This window comes from Tamandua tetradactyla, chromosome 2, assembly GCF_023851605.1.
Source record: "Tamandua tetradactyla isolate mTamTet1 chromosome 2, mTamTet1.pri, whole genome shotgun sequence".
In the NCBI taxonomy this organism is placed as follows: domain Eukaryota; kingdom Metazoa; phylum Chordata; class Mammalia; order Pilosa; family Myrmecophagidae; genus Tamandua; species Tamandua tetradactyla.
This window is the reverse complement of record NC_135328.1, coordinates 160,899,951-160,921,199: the sequence shown is the minus strand read 5'-3', so window position 1 is coordinate 160,921,199 and position 21,249 is coordinate 160,899,951. Positions and strand designations below refer to the sequence as shown.

The following is a 21,249-nucleotide window of genomic DNA, read 5'->3' as shown; positions in this document are numbered from 1 at the left end:
GAGAGCAGAGAACCCACCAGTCAGCAAGTTTTGGAGATGAAGAAGGAAAATGCCTCCCAGGGAACTAGGGAGAAAGCTAGCAGATGACACCATGTTCACCATGTGCCCTTCCAGCCGAGAAAGAAACCCTGACCATGTCTGCCATGTGCCTTTCCACTGGAGAGAGAAACCCTGAAATTCATCAGCCTTCTTGAACCAAACTATCTTTCCCTGGATGCCTTAGATTGGACATTTCTGTAGACTTGTTGTAATTGGGACTTTTTTTCAGCCTTAGAACTTTAAACTAGCAACTTATTAAATCCCCCACTATTCTAGTTTGCTAGCGGCCAGAATGCAACACACCAGAGATGCATTGGCTTTTTTAAAAAAGGGGATTTATTTCATTAGTTCTTCAGAGGAAAGGCAGCTAACTTTCATCTGAGGTTCTTGCTTACGTGGGAAGGCACAGGATGGTCTCTGTTGGCCTTCTTTCCAGGTCTCTGGGTTCCAACAACTTTCCCCAGGGTGATTTCTCTCTGCATCTCCAAAGGTCTGGGCTGAGCTACAAGTGCTGAGATGAGGTATGCTGAGCTGCTTGGGCTGCGCTTACATTGCGCTCTCTCATTTAAGCACCAGCCAATTAAGTCAAACATCATTCATGGCAGCAGGCCCACCTCCTAGCCAACTGCAGATGTAATCAGCAACAGATGAGGTTCATGTACCATTGGCTCATGTCCACAGCAACAGAACTAGGCACCTTCACCTGGCCAAGTTGACAACTGAATCTAACTACCACACCCACTTTAAAAGCCATTTTGTTTCTGGTATATTGCATTCTGGCAGCTAGCAAACTAAAACAAGTATGATGTTAGCTATGCATTGTTCATATATTCTCTTTATCATGTTCAGGAATTTCTCTTCTATTCCTATCCTTTGAAGTGTTTCAACAAGAAAGGACTGAATTTTGTCAGATGCCTTTTCTGCATCAATCAAGATGATCATGTGGTTTCCTGCTTTGATTTGTTGATATGTTGTATTATATTAATTGGTTTTCTTATGTCGAACCATCCTTGCATGCCTGGGGGAAATCCTACTTGGTTAAGGTGTATAATTCTTTTAATGTGCTGCTGGAATCAATTGACAAGAATTATGTTGAGGATTTTTGCGTCTATATTCATTAGAGAGATTGGTCTGTAATTTTCTTTTCTTGTAGTATCTTTCTCTGGCTTTGGTATGAGGGTGATGTTGGCTGCATAGAATGAGTTGGGTAGCCTTCCCTCCTCTTCAATTTTTTTGAGGAGTTTGAGCAGGATTGGTACTAAATCTCTCTTGAATGTCTGGTAGAATTCACATGTGAAGCCATCGGTTCCTGGACTTTTCTGTTTGGTGAGCTTCTTAATGACAAATTCAAATTCTTTATTTGTGATTGGTTTGCTGAGGTCATCTATTTCTTCTGAAGTCAATGTTGATTATTTATGTCTTTCGAGGAAGTTGTTCATTTCATCTACATTGTCTAGTTTATTAGCATAAAGTTGTTCATAGTATCCTCTCATTACCTCCTTTATTTTTTGTGGAGTCAGTGGTTATGTCTCCTGTTCCATTTCTGATTTTGTTTATTTGCATCCTCCCTCTTCTTCTTTTGTCAACCTTGCTAAGGGTCCATCAATCTTATTGATTTTCCATAGAACAAACTTCTTATTTTGTTGATTTTCTCGACTGTTTTCATGTTCTCAATTTCATTTATTTCTGCTCTAATCTTCAATATTTCTTTCCTTTTGCCTGCTTTAGGGTTAGTTTGCTATTCTTTCTCTAGTTCTTCCAAGTGGACAGTTAAATCCTCAATTTTTGCTCTGTCTTTTTTTGATATAGGCATTTAAGGCAATAAATTTCCCTTTTAGCACTGCCTTTGCTGCATCACATAAATTTTGATATGTTGGGTTTTCATTTTCATCTGCTGGAGGATATTTATTGATTTCACTTGTAATTTCTCTCTTGACCCACCAGTTGTTTAAAAGTGTGTGTGAGCCTCCATATATTTGTGAATTTACTGGGCCTCTGCCTATTATTGATTTCCAACTTCATTCCTTTATAATCTGAGAAAGTGTTTTGTATGATTTCAATCTTTTTAAATTTATTGAGAGTTGCTTCGTGACCCAGCATATGGTCTATCCTTGAGAATGATCTATGAGCACTTGAGAAACAAGTTCATCTTGGTGTTGTGGGATGTAATGTTTTATAAATATCTGTTAAGTCTAGTCCCTAGGTCATGCTGTGTCTTCTCTAGATAACCCTGTAATAGTTTTCCCTGAGGACATAACCACCCCACCTCCAGCCTGCTTTGAGGAGTTGGCCACCCAACCTCCTCCTGAAGGGATTAGTCCTAGAGTGATTAATCCTGTTTCACCAGGTGAAACTGCAAATGAAAACCCTGAAGCAAATGGCTTGGAACGTATTTCTAATTCTTTTCATGACCCACCCCACCACCCCTCATTTCTTCCAGACCTATAATTAGACTAAAGTCCCATCAGGCCCCTGAAAGTGAGGTACAAAGATCACACATGAGGAGGTACATTATATTCCAAAAGAACTGTTTGAATTTTCCATTTATATAGACAGAAATCAGGGGAATATGTGTGACAATGGATTTTAAGGGTGTGGGATAATGGTGGGAGGAATATAAGGCTGGATCAGGCTGAATTTATTGATATGGGCCCACTAAGAAGAGATTCTGCATTCAATGCTATACCTTGAGCAGTTATAAAAGGGATTAACAGTTTGTTTGGATGGTTGGTTGAAACATGGATCAAAAGGTGGCCAACATTACCTGAGGTTGAAATGCCAGTACTGCCCTGGTATAATGTAGATGAGGGGATCCAGAGGCTTAGAGAAATTGGAATATTAGAGTGGATTTATCATGCAAAGCCTGCTCTTATACCCCAGGAATGTCCAGAGGATGCACCTTTTACCAGAACAGAGAGAAATAAATTCGTGAGACTAGCACCATCATCCCTGAAGAGCTCTGTGGTTGCACTTCTCTGTAGGTCAGATATTACTGTAGGAACTGCTGTCACTGAGCTGGAATCATTAAACACAATGGTGATGACAGGATCCTGGGTTGGCAGAAGCTAAATGGCAGCACTTAATTGCCAAAGACAAGGTAGACGTGGCTATTATAATAGACAGCAAACTCAATGCAGGTGTCAAAATTATATGACTTGCAGAGATTTGTGGCATTGGCCAGTAAATCATGGGGTACCTAGAACTACAATAGGAGGGAAGTCTACTAAATTCTTGTTCAAGCTGTATAAACAAAAGAATTCTAGGTCAAGTGAACAAAAGTCTAACCTGAATTACAAAAACGCAGAGTCATGGCCCATTAATCAATTTCCAGACTTGAAACAGTTTACAGACCCAGAGCCCCTTGAATGAAGGGAAGGCCAGGTCCCCTTGGGGGAGAACCTGTTACACTGCCATAAATTATACTGTTAATCTTACTCCAAGCCTTCCCCAGGAGACTGACAGCCTTGTACCAGGGTAACTGTTCATTGGGGAAAAGGAAATGATCAGATATTTTGGGGATTATTAGACACTAGTTCAGAAGTGACATTAATTCCCGGGGACCCAAAACATCACTCTAGTCCACCAGTCAGAGTGGGGGCTTATGGAGGCCAGGTGATCAATGCAGTTTTAGCTCAGGACCATCTCAATGTGGGTCCAGTGGGCACCTGGACCCATTCTGTGGTTATTTCCCCAGTTCCAGAATGTATAATTGGTATAGACATACTGAGCAACTGGCAGAATCCCCACATTAGCTCTCTAACTGGTGCAGTGAGGGCTATTATGGTGGGAAAGGCCAACTGAAAGCCACTAGAACTGCCCCTACCAAGCAAAATAGTAAATCAGAAGCAATATCAGATTCTGAGGAATTTCAGAGATTACTGCCACTCTTAAGGACTTGAAGGATGCAGGGGTGATAATTCCCAACACATACCCACTCAACTCTCCTATTTGGCCTGTGCAGAAAACAGATTGATCTTGGAGGGTGACAATACATTATCGTAAATTCAACCAGGTGGTAACTCCAATTTCAGCTGCTGTTTCAGGTGTGGTATCATTGCTTGAGCAAATCAATTCATCCCCTGGTACCTGGTATGCAGCTATTGATCTGGCAAATGCTTTTTTCTCAATAGTTATTAGTAAGGACCACCAGAAACAGTTTGCTTTCAGTTGGCAAGGTCAGCAATATACTTTCATGGTCCTACCTCAGGGGTATATCAACTCTCCAGCCCTATGTCTTATCTTGTCCACAGGGACCTTATCATTTCTCCCTCCCGCAAGACATCACACTGGTCCATTGCATTGATGATATCATGTTGATTGGACCTAGTGAGCAAGAAGTAGCAACTACCCTAGACTTACTGGTAAGGCATTTGCATGTCAGAGGATGAGAGATAAATCCAACAAAAATACAGGGGACTTCCATGTCAGTGAAATTTCTAGGTGTCCAGTGGTATGGGGCATGTCAAGATATCCCTTCTCATGTGAAGGATAAGTTGCTACATCTGGCCCCTCCTATGACCAAAAAAGAAGCACAATGCTTAGTTGGTCTTTTTGGATTTTGGTGACAACATATTCCTCATTTGGGTGTGCTACTCTGGCCCATTTGTCAAGTGGCCAGAAAAGCTGCTAATTTTGAGTAGGGACCTGAGCAAGAGGAGGCTCTGCGACAGTTCCAGTCTGCTGTACAAGCTGCTCTGCCACTTGGGCCATATGATCTAGCAGAACAATGGTGCTGGAAGTGTCAGTGGCAGATAGAGATGCTGTCTGGAGCCTTTGGCAGGCCCCTATAGGAGAATCACAACACAGATCCTTAGGATTTTGGAGAAAATCTTTACCGTCTGCTGCAGATACCTACTCTCCTTTTGAGAAACAGCTTTTGGCTTGCTACTGGGCCTTAGTAGAGACTGAATGCTTAACCATGGGCCAACACGTTACCATGAGACCTGTATTGCCTATCATGAGCTGGGTGTGGTCTTACCCACCAAGCCATAAAGTTGGGCATGTGCAGAAGCACGCTATTTTAAAATGGAAATGGTATATATGAGATAGGGCCAGAGCAGGTCCTAAAGGCACAAGTAAGTTACATGAAGAAGTGGCCCAAATGCCCATGGTCTCCACTCCTACCACATTACCTTCTCTTTCCCAGACCAGAGCTATGGCCTCTTGGGGGGTTGAATTGACTGAGGAAGAGAAAACTCGGGCCTGGTTTACATATGGTTCAGCATGATATGCAGGTACCACCCAAAAGTGGACAGCTGCAGCACTACAACCCCTTTCTGGGGTGTCCTTGAAGGACAGTGGTGAGGGGAAATCCTCCCAGTGGGCAGAACTTCGAGCACTGCACCTGGTTGTTCATTTTGCTTGGAAGGAAAACTGGCCAGAGGTACATCTGTATACAGACTCATGGGCTGTTGCTAATGGTTTGGCTGGATGGTCAAGGGACTTGGAAAAACCATAAATGGAAAATTGGTGACAAAGAGGTCTGGAGAAGAAGTATGTGGATAGACCTTTCTGAGTGGGCTAAAAACATGAACAGGGTGGGCCACAGTGGCTCAGCAGGCAAGAACGCTTGCCTGCCATGCCGTAGGACCTGGGTTCGAGTCCCAGTGCCTGCCCATGTAAAAAAAAAAAAAAAAGCATGAACATATTTGTGTCCCATGTGACTGTGCACCAGAGGGTGAATTCAGCAGAGGATAGTTTTAATAACAAGTGGATAAGATGAGCTGTTCTGTGGATACCAGTCAGCCTCTTTCCCCAACAGCTCCTGTCATTGCCTAATGGGCTCATGAACAAAGAGGTCATGGTGGTAGGGATGGAGGTTATGCATGGGCTCAGCAACATGGACTTCCACTCACTAAGGCTAACTTGGCTACAGCCACTGCTGAGTGCCCAATCTGCCAACAGTAGAGACCCACATTCAGCCCCCGATATGGCACCATTCTCCGAGGTGAACAGCCAGCTACATTGTGTCAGATTGATTACATTGGACCACTTCCTTCATGGAAGGGGCAGCAATTTGTTCTAATTAGAATAGACACATACTCTGGATATTGGTTTGCTTTCCCTGCATGCAATGCTTCTGCCAAAACTACCATCCTTGGGCTTACAGAATGCCTCATCCATCATCATGGTATTCCACATAGCATTGCTTCTGATCAAGGAACACACTTCACAGCAAACGAAGTGCAGGAATGGGCACATGCTTATGGAATTCTCTGGTCTTACCATGTTCCCCATCATCCAGGAGCAGCTGGATTGACAGAATGTTGGAATGGCCTTTTGAAAACTCAATTATGGTGCCACCTAAGTGGCAACACCTTGGAGGCTAGGGCAATGTTACCCAGGAAGCTGTATATGCTCTGAATCAGCACCCGCTGAGGTGCGGTGAGGGCATTTCATAGAATTAAATCATGATCATGTCAGCTAATCCACAGCTGATTCCATTTGTAATCAGCCAAAGGGGAGTGTCTTTTGCAATGAGTAATGCTTAATTTGATCACTGAAAGCCTTTAAAGGCTCTTCAGAAGAGACAGGCTCTTCCTGTCTTGGCTGGTGAGCGTCTCCTGTGGCGTTCATCCAGACCCTCCATTGGAGTTGTCAGCTTCACAGTCTGCCCTGTGGATTTTGGACTCTGTGTTAAATTTTATATTTGTGAATGTTCCCTGTTGATTCTGTTTTTCTAGAGAACCCTAACTAATACAGGTGCCTTTAACCTCAGCAGACTCTCCCTGCTGCAGCATGGTGGAGACAGAGGAGAGATTGTACGCTGACATTAATTGCTTCTGTTTTCCAGACCCTGGGGTCTGAATTCCTGAGTTGGTCCCACCCCTTTGGGAGGAAGGCATAGCCTCAAGACAAGCTCTCAGACAAGCTTAATTCCTCTCTTGCCTGGGGCAGTTAGAGCCTGAGAAGTGGTTCTGGGTGGAATCGCAGCTGGTCCAACTTGTCCAGACTGGTTATGCTGTGTGTCTGGTTACTGATGTGGCCCCAGTAGTTGTTCTGTATTGTTTGTGGCTATTTACTAGCTGCTCTGGAGGATGAACTAAAACCCACACCTCACTAAGCTGCCGTCAAGGACCTTGCTATTAAGTTTAATTTCATGTTACTTTAAAAGTGAGCATTTTTCCATTTTGGTGGAATTGGAAAATAAATAAATATTAATAATCATCATCATAACATCTACTAATTTGTTTTCTTTCAGTTTTCTTTATGAAATGTACACACACACCCCAAGACACACACATAACACATGTGTGTAACGGCTAAAATGTATCAAGCAGTTACTATAGCTGGGATTTGTGTTAAGTATTTTTCATGCATTTGAGCCTCACCACAGTCCTAGGAGGTCAAGTGGAGAGAACTGCTACTTTTCTTTCTGTCTGCAGGTACCCATCTCCTTTCATACTTGCAACTGCCCCCCAGTTTCAACTGGGTATGCATTCTTGGCAGGGCAATCAGACGACACATTCCATCGTCTTCTGGCAAAGGGGTGGACAAATATCCCAATCAGATATTCTCCCAGAAATCTGTATCTTGAACAGAATGACTCAGAAAGACTGAGTAATTATTCAAAATACTCATCTAGTTGGCGGTGTCCTAGAAAGAGCACCCATAATTTTTGCTATCTAGTTCTTTTTTCAAAAGTACTCACTCTGTTCTGCCTTTCTCAGGCCTGGTTCTTTGGCTTTTCCTCTCAATCAGTGAGCTTTCCCATAACCCTCTGTGTTAGTTAGATTCAGTTGTCAACTTGGCCAGGTGAGCATACCTAGTCTTGTTGCTGCTGACATAAGCCAATGGTATGTGAACCTCATCTGTTGCTAATTACATCTGCAGTCGGCTAGGAGGCATGTCTGCTGCAATGAGTGACGTTTGACATAATTGGCTGGTGCTTAAATGAGAGATAGCAACGTAGCACAGCTAAGCAGCTCGGCATTCCTCATCTCAGCACTGGCAGCTCAACCCAGGCCTTTGGAGATGCAGAAGTCACCCCGGGGAAAGTTGTTGGAACCCAGGGGCCTGGAGAGAAGACCAGCAGAGATCATCCTGTGCCTTCCACATAAGAAAGAACCTCAGTGGAAAGTTAGCTGCCTTTCCTCTGAAGAACCAACAAAATAAATCCCCTTTTATTAAAAGCCAATCCGTTTCTGGTGTGTTGCATCCCGGCAGCTGGCAAACTAGAACACCCTCTAACACCATATTTTGTTTAACATATATGTATTATACCCTAGTTTGGTTTCTCCCACTTACCACCAAAATAACCCTCTAAGCAATACAGAAATATACTAGTATTATTACCCTAGTTTACAATGACTGAAACTGAAGAGAAACTAAGTGACTTGCCCAAGATCATCCCAGCAATAAGAAATGTCAGGTTTCTTTAATAGCAAGCTTGCATTTAATTTTAAACAACTCTCTTCTCAATATAAATACATAATAGATATGTGTGTATACTTATACATATCTTCCACTATTTAGATCTAGTATAGTTACAATTTTAATCATTTTTAGCTTTTAGTTTTTTCTGATAATAAAGTTGTAGAAAATTTAAAAATTATGGTAAAGTACACAATATCCCAACACACTGATATCATCAGCCACTGGTGACATTTTGATTTATTTTCTTTAGTTTCTCTCTCTCTCTCTCGTTATATATACATATGCATACACATCTCCAAATAAGCAAACATATATAAATATACATTTCTATACAATTATATATTTATATATATAGATATACATTAGGATGCCTGTTATGTGAATTATGTTTTCATTCTTTTCTCTTAATGTTAGTTGCAAGCATTTTCCTGATTCATTAAACATCTTTGAAAGTATTTTAATGGTTACAATGTATTTAATTGTGTGGATATGTACTAATTTGGGGGGGACAGTGCATGGTCCGGGAATCAAACCTAGGTCTCCTGCATGAAAGGTGAGCATTCTACCACTGAACCACGCATGCACCCTTCAAAATGTATTTAATCACTACTTTTTCAGACATTTAATGGCTGTTTCTTTTTCTTTGAAAAATAACACTGCAGTCAACAACTTTGTCAGCATCTGAATATTTTTGTAGAATATATTCTGAAAGTGAAATTATTGGCTTAATAGCTTTGATTGTTTTAAAGGCTCTAGATATATATTGTCAAATATTCAGAAAGATTGTACCAATTTATAATCTCCCCATTAGTGTTTAAAAGTTAGTTTCATTTCGGGGTACAAGGGTAGTTCAGTGGTAGAATCTCACCTGCCATGTCGGACCTGGGTTTCGATTCCCGGTCTGTGCACTTCCCAAAGAAGCAAGCAAAACAAATAAACAAAAATTCAACAAATGATGCTGCAATAAGGTGATACTCACGTGGAAAAAAAATGAAATGTAACCTCCACCATACAGCATACCAAAAAAAATTTTATTCAACTCTCCATACACAGATGTCAATCTAAAAAAAAACTGAAAAAAATAGCTCGCATTGTAACTGGTATTTCTTCTGTCTTTTATTCTGAGGCAGAAAATTTTAAAATAATGCTTATAAAAAATAGCATTCATCTGTCTTCCATTTAGAAAAGTAACCACAGTAGTTTGATGACTATTCCTTTCAGTCTTCTTGCTGTACACATATTAAAATACATAAATAATATTTATAATGTTTAGTCCATATGGCTCATCTTTTATATCTAAATTTTTATTATACATTATGATCATTTTCTATGTTATCATATATTCTCCAAAGCATTATTTTATTAGTTGCCTAATATTCTATCTTTTAAACATACTATAATGTATTTAACAATTCTTGCTTATTGGACATGTAATTTTCAATACTTATAGAATTGCAATACATGTTAAGTGTTCAAAATCTTTGACTACATTTCTGATTACTTCAATAGAATTCATGACTAGAAACTGAATTATGGAATTATAGCGTTAAATGGTATGGACATTTAAAAAATTTTTCATAAATATTGCCCCTCCCCCCTTTTTAATGCTTGTTCTAGTTTTGTATGAAAATGCACTTCACTCTTCTAGGTATGATTATTATTTTTTTATTGTTTTATTTCAGTGATTCATGTTTTACATTTTCCTATTTTTCATATTTGTTTTATATTGGTATTTTTTCTCCTCTGAATTCACAGATCATGTTCTTCACATACTTTTCTATTGGCTCTAGTATCATGAAGAGAAAGCATCTTTTCCTCCAGGGTCTACCCTCTAGCACTCAATTATCCTTCGCACCTCAGTTACTTTTATTAAATATTTTATTTGAATAGTTTAGTTACCTGCGGCTATCAGAGATAAAAGCTTCTAAGTATATATAATTACAGTAACTCACACTCACCAAACTTCCATTATCTATTGGAAGGTAATATCCATTATCATTTTTGCCAGTATGAGGTAGGCAGGGCAAGAAGTGTCATTTGCATTATTTTAAGAACGTGTAGGTCGGGGTCCAATGGAAGGAGCTTAGGTCAATAGCTAGTGGGTAATGAAGCCAAAGTTCAGGCCAGGTCTTAGATTCTTACATCCTGTACTTTACATTGACCCACATTATCAATGTTCCCAGGGTCCAGAAATATAAAATGACTCCACACAGAGTAAGAAAGTTCTGGAATAATGTTGAGAGCCTGTAGCAAATGCATGTGTAGTATTTTTAGAAATGAGATTCGTTTCCATTTAGAGGCTTTAATTGCTGTGAACCAGCAGTTTTAAACTTTCAATGCCTAAATATAAAAACGCAGCAATATAAATGAGCCAAGAGCCAGCTGCATTTTTATGCGGAGCTTGAATTAATGAGTTTATGAATGAGTGAAGTGATGCTAATCATAAGCAAAGACTACTTTTCAATAGCCCAAACCGTCTTTCAGCAACTTGAGCCTCCAATTTTATGCCACCCCACTCCCCTAACATTCTCAGAAGACATATTTTTCAATCCCCAAAGGGAAATGGGAAGTATTGTATATTGATATTTTCCGTATCACTTTTCGAAAACGAAAAGACCATTTGATTTACCGTTTTGCTACCTGAAAATGGTCTTTCCTCTTGCTCCATTTAAAATAAAATTACCGAGGATCCGTAATCCCGTGAGAGTCTTTTTGATTCCAGCAATTTTAGTTTCTCCTACCAAACATTCTTTTGCCATGCCTGCAAAGGTAAGCCATCCCTTTTCCAATGTGTTCCCAGGGTAGGAAAAAACCCACTGCTCCTTTCCTCGTCAGACTCTGCGGCCACTACTCGTGGAAAATTCCCGAATGGTTTTAATTCACATGTACGTTCTCCTTCTCGAGAATTTACGGAAGCAGAGCGTCGGGGTCCGCAGGTACAGCCCGCAGGCGCGCCACGACCAAGGAGGCGGGAAGGTGCCTCTGCCCTGTTAAATGTCCCGCGTTTACTCGGGCAGCACCGTCCACCCTGCCCCTTTTGCCTCTTAGGGCTGCACCGGTATTTGCCCGAACTTAGCACTGCCACCTCCCCGCCGCGCATGCGCACCCTTCCCCCGGGCTCAACCTCCTTCCTCCGCCCTCACTGCACCTGCCAGGTCATAAAGCGGGTTCCCGCCCAGTTCGACTCCCTCCTGGAGCCTTAGGCTTGTCTCATGTTCATTGGCCGAATCCCCAGGAGGGCGCGCCCAATCAGTAACCCCTCCTGCTCAACCTATTCCCGCTGTCTCCCTCCCTCTACCTCCCGCCCCGCCTCTTTTGGGTAGCTTCTTTGTGACTGGTGTGCACGCAGGTCACTCAGGGCGGCGGGGAGAGGTAGGTGGGAGTGGTAAGAGGGGGCGGGAGAGGGGAGGAACGGGAGGGGGCGGGGCTCAGGTGCCCTTCGGCGAGGCCGGGTCCCAGGCGGGGGACGGGGCGAACTCCAGAGAGAGGCGGGGGCGAGGGCGACGGCGAGGAGGGGGTTACGCCGGCGACGTCGGCGGCGTGAGGTTTCCGCGTGAGCCGCGCTGGCGCTGGGCCTCGCTACCGAGCTTTCCTGGCTGGCGAGTCGGTCGTCGACGCCGGCTCCTGGAGGAGACCGGGGAGGAGGAAGGTGTCGGTGTCACAGCGTAGTCGTCGGCGGCCCCGGCCATGGAAGAGACGCAGCCCCTTCCGCAGCCCGAGCTACCTCTCTGCGACAGCCTCATGATCTGGGTGAGTGCTTGGGCTTGGGGGCACGAGGAACCTGGGCGAGAAGCCCCGGGCCCACTATTTTTCCCAGGTGAGCTCGACGAGGAGCCGGGCCATCTGCGCAGCGGACTCGCCGACTTGTCTTCCTCACCTTTTGTCGCCCTTGACCGTGAGGGTGCCACCTGTGGGTCGGGAGGCAGGATCTACATCTGTGGGGGCGAGGGGAAGGAGTAAGGGAAACTCGGGGTTGGGGGAGGGAGGTTACAGAACGCAGGAGAGTCGGGAATTAGCGGTAGGATCCAGCTGGACCGTGCCCCTAACAGCTGACACAGGAACCAAGCGCCAACTATCCTTCCTCCCGGACCCCTCTTATCTCCCTTTACCCTGAGCCCCAATTCCTAGACGGTCTGGACCACTGACTTTCACCTTCCATTTGCCGATTAGTCTTTCTATAGGGATCTTTGCACCACTAGCGAGTGAAGACCCCGCTCACCTTGTACACAGATGGTCAAGAAGGTGTTTTAATTCCTGGATATATGTTCCCTCACTACCCAGGGCCCTCGGATTTTGTAGAATCCACTTAGAAGTGACGTTTCCACGTATTTTTCTGGGTGGAATAAAAGATGTGCTGGGGTGGGAGATCATTTTCCCTTTTTCTCGCTACCCCTCCCCCTCCAAAATGGACAGGATTTTATTTAAATAAAAGTAATTGGCATTTTCGTTTACACTTTAGAATTTCTATTAGTTTGTATTATGTTTGGATAGACAAGATCTGTTTCCAGATTCTTCAGTATTTTGCTCAGCAAAATGATGTCTCAACTCTTGGAATTTCTCAGGTATCAGAGCTGGCATTAAGGTGTGGTACCTAACATATTGGGCAAGGATAGTACTGGGAGTTCACGAGGGACTTGTTGATGATGCCTATCCTCAAACCAGTTGTTTAGTTATGTGCAGGAGAATATGTGCAAAGTGGAATGTAAATGAACTTGATCAGGTAGTTGGTTAATAAGATTCCCTGGCAGTCTTCTAATGCATGTAATCAAAAGAATGAGAGAAATCAGGGATGGTTTCTAGAAGTGTATGACATCATTGGAAATAATCAAAATTTAAATCAGTGTTTATACTTAAAGTAAATAGCTTTTACTCTAAGTGGAATAATATTTAGAGTTTCTGTGTTAAAAGCAATTAGTGAACTGTTCAACTGTATTCTCATTTAAAATAAGTGTGGGGATTTAGATGCTGTATTTTAAACTGTCTTGAAATAAGCCAACATTACTTTTAATGATCTGTTTTGTTAAAACAAGTGGCTAATTACAGGGTGTGTCCTCATCTGTTACATTGTTGCTCTAAACTTCTGACTGAAGTAGTAAACTTAGTCTTTATGATGTCATTGAATTACCTGTGAGGTGGTGGCAGAGTGCAGGGTTTTTCTTGAATAGTATGGCAGTATTTTAAAATGTTCTATGACTGAATCCATTCTTTTAACCAGTATTTATTGAGTTCCTACTTTTTACTAGGCATAGTAAGAATCAAAGAGATTTTCGTTTTAATCAGAATAGCAGGCAGAGCTGTTTTTAAGATTTAATGAATTTTACAGTGGAAAGCAAAATTCAATAAAAGTTGCAAAAATGTTATAAACCAAATGATAAAGAATCATAAATGACAGAGTACACTTGGTTGTTTGTTTACCTGTTCTTCTCTCAGGCTTCTGAGCTTTCTGGAGAAAATGGAATGATTGTGCAAACTGTTGCCTCTACCAATCTACAAATGTTGTTATAGCCAAATCCAGCTATTGCTGTAATGCTGCCCAGCTCTGTGATACAGGTTGTAAAAAATACCCAGACAGTTCCTTTCACATTGTTCTTAGCTAGACTTTATCTGTGCTCTAAGCCCCCAACTCTTCTTTCTCTTTGGTAAATCACCACCTCCTCCTCCTTACTCTGGTTCTGGCTCTTTGTTCCATCATTTATCCTCTTCCTTATCTGCAACATATAAATGGGTTCATATCTTCCCCATTTTTGAAATTAAAGAACAAAGAGCCAGTACTACCTGTGAAAATCCCACTTATTTAACCTTCCTTTTACAGTCAATTTTTTTTCTCATTTCCGTTGTGATTCCTTCAAAGAGTTTTCTTTTTTAAATCACCTTTTTATACTTCCTTAACCTAATCTCTCCTCAACCTACTGCACTTATATACTTTTCTCTAAGGCTTTCACATGGTTCTTAGTTTTGCCCAATTCAATAAGCACTGTATTATCTTTTATCTTACCTGATGGTAAGACAGTTGAGGGAAGAAGATTTATCCTGCAAGATCTTTCAAGCCATTTAAAACTCTTTGAACTTTATTGCAGCAGAATTGGGCATCTATTAAAGAGTTTTAAACAAAGTCACAGGGTAGTATAAGTATCTTTCAAAGATCAGGCTGATTGTAGTGTGAAGAATGGATTGAAGGTAGCAAGAGTAGATATCAAGATAAGGTTTGTAGGCTGTTGCTGTAGTTCAGGTGAAAAATGAATGAATTTTATGTCACTGGAGGATGAAAGGAATAAAGATTAAAGAGATATTTAAGAGTAAAATCAAAAGGGTCTGTAATTGATTGGATATAGGATGAGAGAAATGTGTCTTGAATGATGGCTAGATTTCTAGCATAAGGTATAGAGATTGGAAATCTTGGAAGAGGAGCAAGTTTGGGGAGAAAATCATGATTGTCCACCACATGCATAGAATTTTAGTCAGATCCAGGGAAATTTTAGAGCAGTATGAAAATGTTTGTTTCTCCGTGATCACTGATCATAATGTGTTATTAAACTTTTTTTTAACTTTTCCAATCTGATAGTTGAAAATGGAATCGCATAGTTTTAATATACTCTTATTTTATGAGAACAGTTGAGTAGCATGATGTATATTCAACAGTAATTTTTATTTTCTTTCCAGTGAACTCAGTTCATATTTTTCTGTTTCTTCTCTATTTACACTGTACATATAGTAAGTCACTTATTCTTATTGACAGTACCTCTTGAAGCTCTCTCATATTAGCCTCTGCTTCTGTTCCTTCCATTGCTATTGACCTACTTCAGGTCCTTTTAATCACCTGCATAGACCATTTAGTAGTTGCAGAGTTATTGAACTCCCCAGCTCTATTGTTAACCCATACAATAAATTCTTCACACTTCAGATATGGTGATCTTAGAAAAAATAAAATTTGATCATGCCACTCCCCTATACACTAATCTTTGGTGGTTTCCCAAATACCTTTCCATGATTTTAGTTACTGCCTTATTTACATCTTGTGGCCCATCCCTTACCCCTAGTAATAAGTACAAGCTTGTACAATCTCACAATCTTTCAGTGATTTTTATACTAGATCAATATCAAGGTTTTGGTAGTCCCAGGAATATGGGCAGATGCTTTAACATCTATATGCCATTATACATGCTGCTCCCAAACATCTGGAATGCCATTCCGCCTCCTTGGCTACCTAATAAACTCCTATGCATCCATCAGGTCTCTGTAAATGTGTTCCCTTCATTGTAGGACTCTTGGAAAAGGATTCCCTTACTATGTCAGGCACAGGTAGACTGAGTCATAATTTTCTCTATAACTCCTATTGTATTTTTTCCATTTTAATTGTTTTCTCTTCCATTAGATTTTAAGTAGTGCCATCTTTGTGGCTCTAGCATGTCTCACAGTACCTAACTTGGAGTAGATACTCAGTGAAGAATAGCTGAATACACATACATAGAGTAATACACAGGCTCAGAGGATCTTTTCTCCTTTTAATGAAGCAGTAAGTACATAATATGCTCTGATCTTAAACTTAACAGCTCAACAGTATTTTCCTATGTTTATACTTATGTAGCCATCATGCAGATCAGGATATAGAACATTACTAGAATACCAGGAAATTCTCTTTATGCTATTTCCCAGTAAGATGTGACAACTATTCTGATCTATCACAAAGAGGAATGCTTTTTCTTCCTGAAATACATATAAATGGAATCTTGTACTACTGGGTGTGGCATCTTTTAGTCAACATGTCTGTGAGATTTATCCATGCTGTTGGGTAGATCAGTTTTTAAAAATGCTGTATAGCTTTCCATTGTAGGAAAATGACTCTTTTTTTTTTTTTTTTTTCATTTTCCTGTTGGTGGACGTTTGGGCATCTTTTTGGCTATTATATTGGGTTATTATATTTCGTTGGTAGGTTTTGGCTGTTATGAAAATGTCTATGAACATTCTCATATATGTCTTTTGGAGAACATAGCATCTGCTTCTTTTGGTAGTATTAATCTAAAAATGGTACTAAATCATAGGATAGGTATCTGTATGTTTAGCTTTAGAAAATTTGCCAGTTTTGCAAGATGGCTGTGTCAGTGGTCACTCCTACCAGTAATATTTGAGAGTTCCAGTTGTTCCACATACTCACCAACATTTGAATGGTCATTCTTTTTAATTTTAGCCTTTCTGATAAGTATAGTAGTATCTCATTGCAGTTTTAATTTTGTATTTTCCTGAGAAGTAGTGATATTGTGCTGTCATGTGCTTATGTAAAAGTCCTGTTTGAGAAGCACTGCCTACCCCAAGAACATAAAGATCTTTATTCTCTTCCAAAGCTTTATTGTTTTACTGTTCACATGTAATTTGCTTATTCCTCTTGAATTAATTTTTGTGAATGGTTTGAGAGAGCATTAAGACTCATTTTTTGTCTGTGTACTATTATGCTGTCCCAATTATAGGAGTTAATGTTAACTCTTGAAATCTGATAATTTACGACCTTCAATGTTAAACTTCTTCGATAGTGTTTTAAATATTCTAGATTATCTGTATTTCGGTATGCATTTTTAAATTTGCTTGTCAATTTTCACCAAAAGAAAAAAAAACCTACGGGGATATTTATTGGGATGACATTAAATCTCTGTATCATTTTTATAAAATTGACTTCTTAACTATATTGACTCTTCAATATTGGTATTGATGCCAATTCAATGGTATTAGTGGTCTTTCCATTTAATTTCTCTCTTAAAGTTGCATTATAGAAGTGTTGCACACCTTTCTACCTTTCATTGGATTAATTCATGTTTTTTGATTATTTATGGTGCCATTGCAGAAGATACTTTAAATTTAATTTTCAAATTGAGTATTACTAGTATGCAGAAATGCAATTAATTTTTCTGTTGTCCTCATATGCATCTACTTTACTATATTCCCTATAGGTCTAATAGATTCTTTTGGCTCTTCTACATGTGTATCATATCTGAGAATAATGGAAGTTTTTCTTTTTCCTTTTCAATTTTTAAACATTTCCTCTTGCCTTACAACACTGGCTAGGGTCTCCATACCATTAAATCAAAGCGATGATAGTGGGTTTCCTTGTCTTGGTTCTGACCAAAGGGAGAAAGCATTCAGTATTCACCATTAAGTATGATATAGCTGTAGGAATTTGTAGTTACCTGGGAGTGAATTTTGTAATGAATCATAAAAGGATTGATGGATTTCAGTAAGCAGTAGTAAGGGGAAAACTAGAGTTGTCGAGACCCAGAGAAGGGCCACTCGCAGCAATGTGAATGGTCTACTTTGGTTGTAGGTTAAAGTGATGTAATGGAAGATAAATATTTTTCATGAGATTGCTGGTCCCTTAATGTATTCCCTACCATAATAAGTAATGTAATGGGTTGAGAGAAAGTAGTAGGAGATAGAAGTTATGTCAGTACTAAAGCATGGAGATGAGGAACACAGTTGTCAGTAACTGTTCTTTCGAGAAGGGAGCCATTATTAACAGAATTAGAGCGGTCAGAAAGAAAAGTTGGTTGAGTGGGTAGGTGGAGGGGCTGCCTTTTTGGGAAACAGATAAAAGTTTAGTTTTTTTTTTTTTTTTTTGCATGGGCAGGCACTGGGAATTGAACCCAGATCTCTGGCATGGCAGGTGAGAACTCTGCCTGCTGAGCCACCATGGCCCACCCAAAAGTAGTTTTTAGAAAGTTATTTTATGGTTTTTGGAGTTTATTTTCCTGAAATAGTTAGTTCTTAGAAATGCTATTCTGCCAATAAGGGGGAATTTTAGGGCTAAAGTTGGGCAAATTACATAGTGTAGGAAATGGAGGACAGTTTGAAGAAGTTTCTGTGAAGAGAAATTTTGCCTTTTAGCTCTGTAACATTTGGAGATACATTTAATATCTTTGGACTTTCACAAATAAAACCGGTGTTTTACCAGATTTTTTTTTTTATTTTTTTTTATTTCTTTTAATTTTTTTATTAACGGAAAGAAAAAAAAAAGAAATTAACACAACATTTAGAAATCATACCGTTCTACATATGCACTCAGTAATTCTTAACATCATCACATAGATGCATGATCATCGTTTCTTAGTACATTTGCATCGGTTTAGAGGAACTAGCAACACAACAGAAAAAGATATAAAATGTTAATATAAAGAAAAGAAATAAAAGTAGTAATAAGTAAAAAACAACAACAGCAAACAAACAAACAAGCAAACAAAAACAAAAAAAACCCTATAGCTCAGATGCAGCTTCATTCAGTGTTTTAACATGATTACTTTACAATTAGGTATTATTGTGCTGTCCATTTTTGAGTTTTTGTATCTAGTCCTGTTGCACAGTCTGTATCCCTTCAGCTTCAATTACCCATTGTCTTACCCTGTTTCTAACTCCTGCTGAACTCTGTTACCAATGACATATTTCAAGTTTATTCTCGAATGTCCGTTCACATCAGTGGGACCATACAGTATTTGTCCTTTAGTTTTTGGCTGGATTCACTCAGCATAATATTCTCTAGGTCCATCCATGTTATTACATGGTTCATAAGTTTATCTTGTCTTAAAGCTGCATAATATTCCATCGTATGTATATACCACAGTTTGTTTAGCCATTCTTCTGTTGATGGACATTTTGGCTGTTTCCATCTCTTTGCAATTGAAAATAACACTGCTATAAACATTGGTGTGCAAATGTCCGTTTGTGTCTTTGCCCTTAAGTCCCTTGAGTAGATACCTAGCAATGGTATTGCTGGGTCGTATGGCAATTCTATATTCAGCTTTTTGAGGAACCGCCAAACTGCCTTCCACAGTGGTTGCACCCTTTGACATTCCCACCAACAGTGGATAAGTGTGCCTCTTTCTCCGCATCCTCTTCAGCACTTGTCATTTTCTGTTTTGTTGATAATGGCCATTCTGGTGGGTGTGAGATGATATCTCATTGTGGTTTTGATTTGCATTTCTCTAATGGCCAGGGACATTGAGCATCTCTTCATGTGCCTCTTTTACCAGATTTTTTAAAAAAATAATTTCATTGCTTCTTGAATTCTTTGACAGGCAGGCAAAGGAAAGAATAATACCAAATATATACCCAAATTAGCAAAAATATTAAAGACTGAATCTTTCTTATAACATCTTTAAACTCAAAACTTTGTTTTCCTCTCTGAAATGAGTAGGTAGTGGGGAGGATATGAATATATAGTTTACCCAAAATTGAATTATTGTTGGATATCAGGTATAATTCCCCCCTTCTTTGATTTCTGTGATGTTTGTATTGAAGCAGGTCAGGAATAGCATTCACACATATTCTGGTCATTTTATTTTATTTATTTTTTTAGCTACAGAAGAAAGTAAGGTGATTGTTTGGGGGAACACTGTTTTAGTGATGGGCAGCTGTAGTAGCCTGGTCTGGGTTACTTACTAAAAAGGCTTTTGCCTCTTCAATTTTGTGAAGAGTATTATGAAAGAATTAATTTTCTTTTGTCCCTCTGCCTCCGCTTCACTCCCTTTACTGAGCTTTCTAATTTATTCACTGGTTTTGGTTATAAAGCCTTCCAATTTAGCCAAATGAAATTGTATTCTCTGTTATCTAGTTTATTTTGCAGTTAGCTTAAGAACTGCCAGAAGGCGCTCCAATTTCCTTGGCTACGCAGAGGAGAAATTGATCTTAATTTAAGCATTGACAATGAAATGATTACTTTGTTTTTGTGTGGTATGTGTATTCCATAATTTTTTTTTTTTTTTTACTATTTTGCCTAATATTCTGTCATTCTGATATTGACTCTTTTGACTCATTAATCATATCCATTTTTGTTTTAAGTTAATGATGTAAAGTGTAAGTAGATAGGGCTGAACAGTGGGAACCACAGTTTATCTGAAAATATTTGCATATCTTCCTTTTAAAAATGCCCTAAGCCCTGGGGTATTTCTTCCCTGGGCACCTACCCAGTTTTAAAATACTCACTTATATTCTAAATATTCCATGAATTTATACTGTCTTCTCAGTCAGCATTACCCTAATTCAGCCATTCTCTCTCTGATACCCATTTTATCAACAGGATCATTGCAGGAGCCTTCTGACTGGTCTCTCCGATTTGAGCATAAAGCTGCCTCTCTTCCATTCTCTGTATTGCTATTACTGCTATCCAAAATATACTAAAGTTATTATTTTCTTCCTTATCACCCTTCAGTGAAGACCCCCTGTAGCAATGGTTTTCAAAACTTGATGTTCCTGTTTGGGAATTTTCTGATTTAATGTATTTGCAGATTCTGATACCTTTTGTTCCTAGATCCCACACTTTGAGAAACTTTGGCTCATAAGTAATGTCCTAATAGTTACCACATGCCAGACACTATTCTAAGTGTATTATGTTTGTCTGTTCATTTAATTCTCACAACTGTCCGAGGAGGTAGAAACTGCTATTTCCAATACATAGATGATACCTTTAGGATAAAATAAGTCCACATTTCTTGCCATGGCCCTCCAAAGTCCTGGCCCTTGCCTGTCATATCAACCCCCTTGTCACTCCTTCCTCATGTCTCTTTGTACTGCAAATCCAGTAATCTGAACTGTGTGCTCCCTAAAATACTCTCTTCATGTATTTTTTCTTTTATTATATTCCTATTTCCTAAAGCTACCTTCCCCTGGCTTTTTTTCCCCACTGAGAAAATATGCTGTTCATCCTTAAAACTTGCCATTAAGGAATCATCTCTAAGGAGTCTTTTTTAAATAGCCCAAATTAGATTTAGGTAACACCTATTTTTTAGAACATTTTGAGTATACTACAATTGTGGTACTTACGCAGTGTCTAGAAATAGATTATGTGTTTTTCTCCTT

The 21,249-nt window shown here is 39.7% G+C and overlaps 1 protein-coding gene and 1 long non-coding RNA gene across 2 annotated transcripts in view; one reads left to right on the top strand and one right to left on the bottom strand.

Annotated features, from left to right (window-relative positions):
- Positions 1-9,516: 9,516 nt before the first annotated feature.
- Positions 9,517-11,927, bottom strand: LOC143674152 (uncharacterized). The gene is made up of 3 exons (XR_013170888.1): positions 11,564-11,927; positions 11,045-11,176; positions 9,517-9,644 (listed from the first exon to the last, which is right to left on the bottom strand). It is a non-coding gene; the product is annotated as an uncharacterized LOC143674152 (long non-coding RNA).
- HOOK1 (hook microtubule tethering protein 1) overlaps positions 11,595-21,249 on the top strand; it is an 86,758-nt gene continuing 77,103 nt past the window's right edge. The window contains exon 1 of the mRNA XM_077149476.1: positions 11,595-12,165. Coding sequence (XP_077005591.1) covers positions 12,103-12,165 — 63 coding nt within the window. The 5' untranslated portion in view covers positions 11,595-12,102. The remainder of the gene's footprint in view (positions 12,166-21,249) is intronic.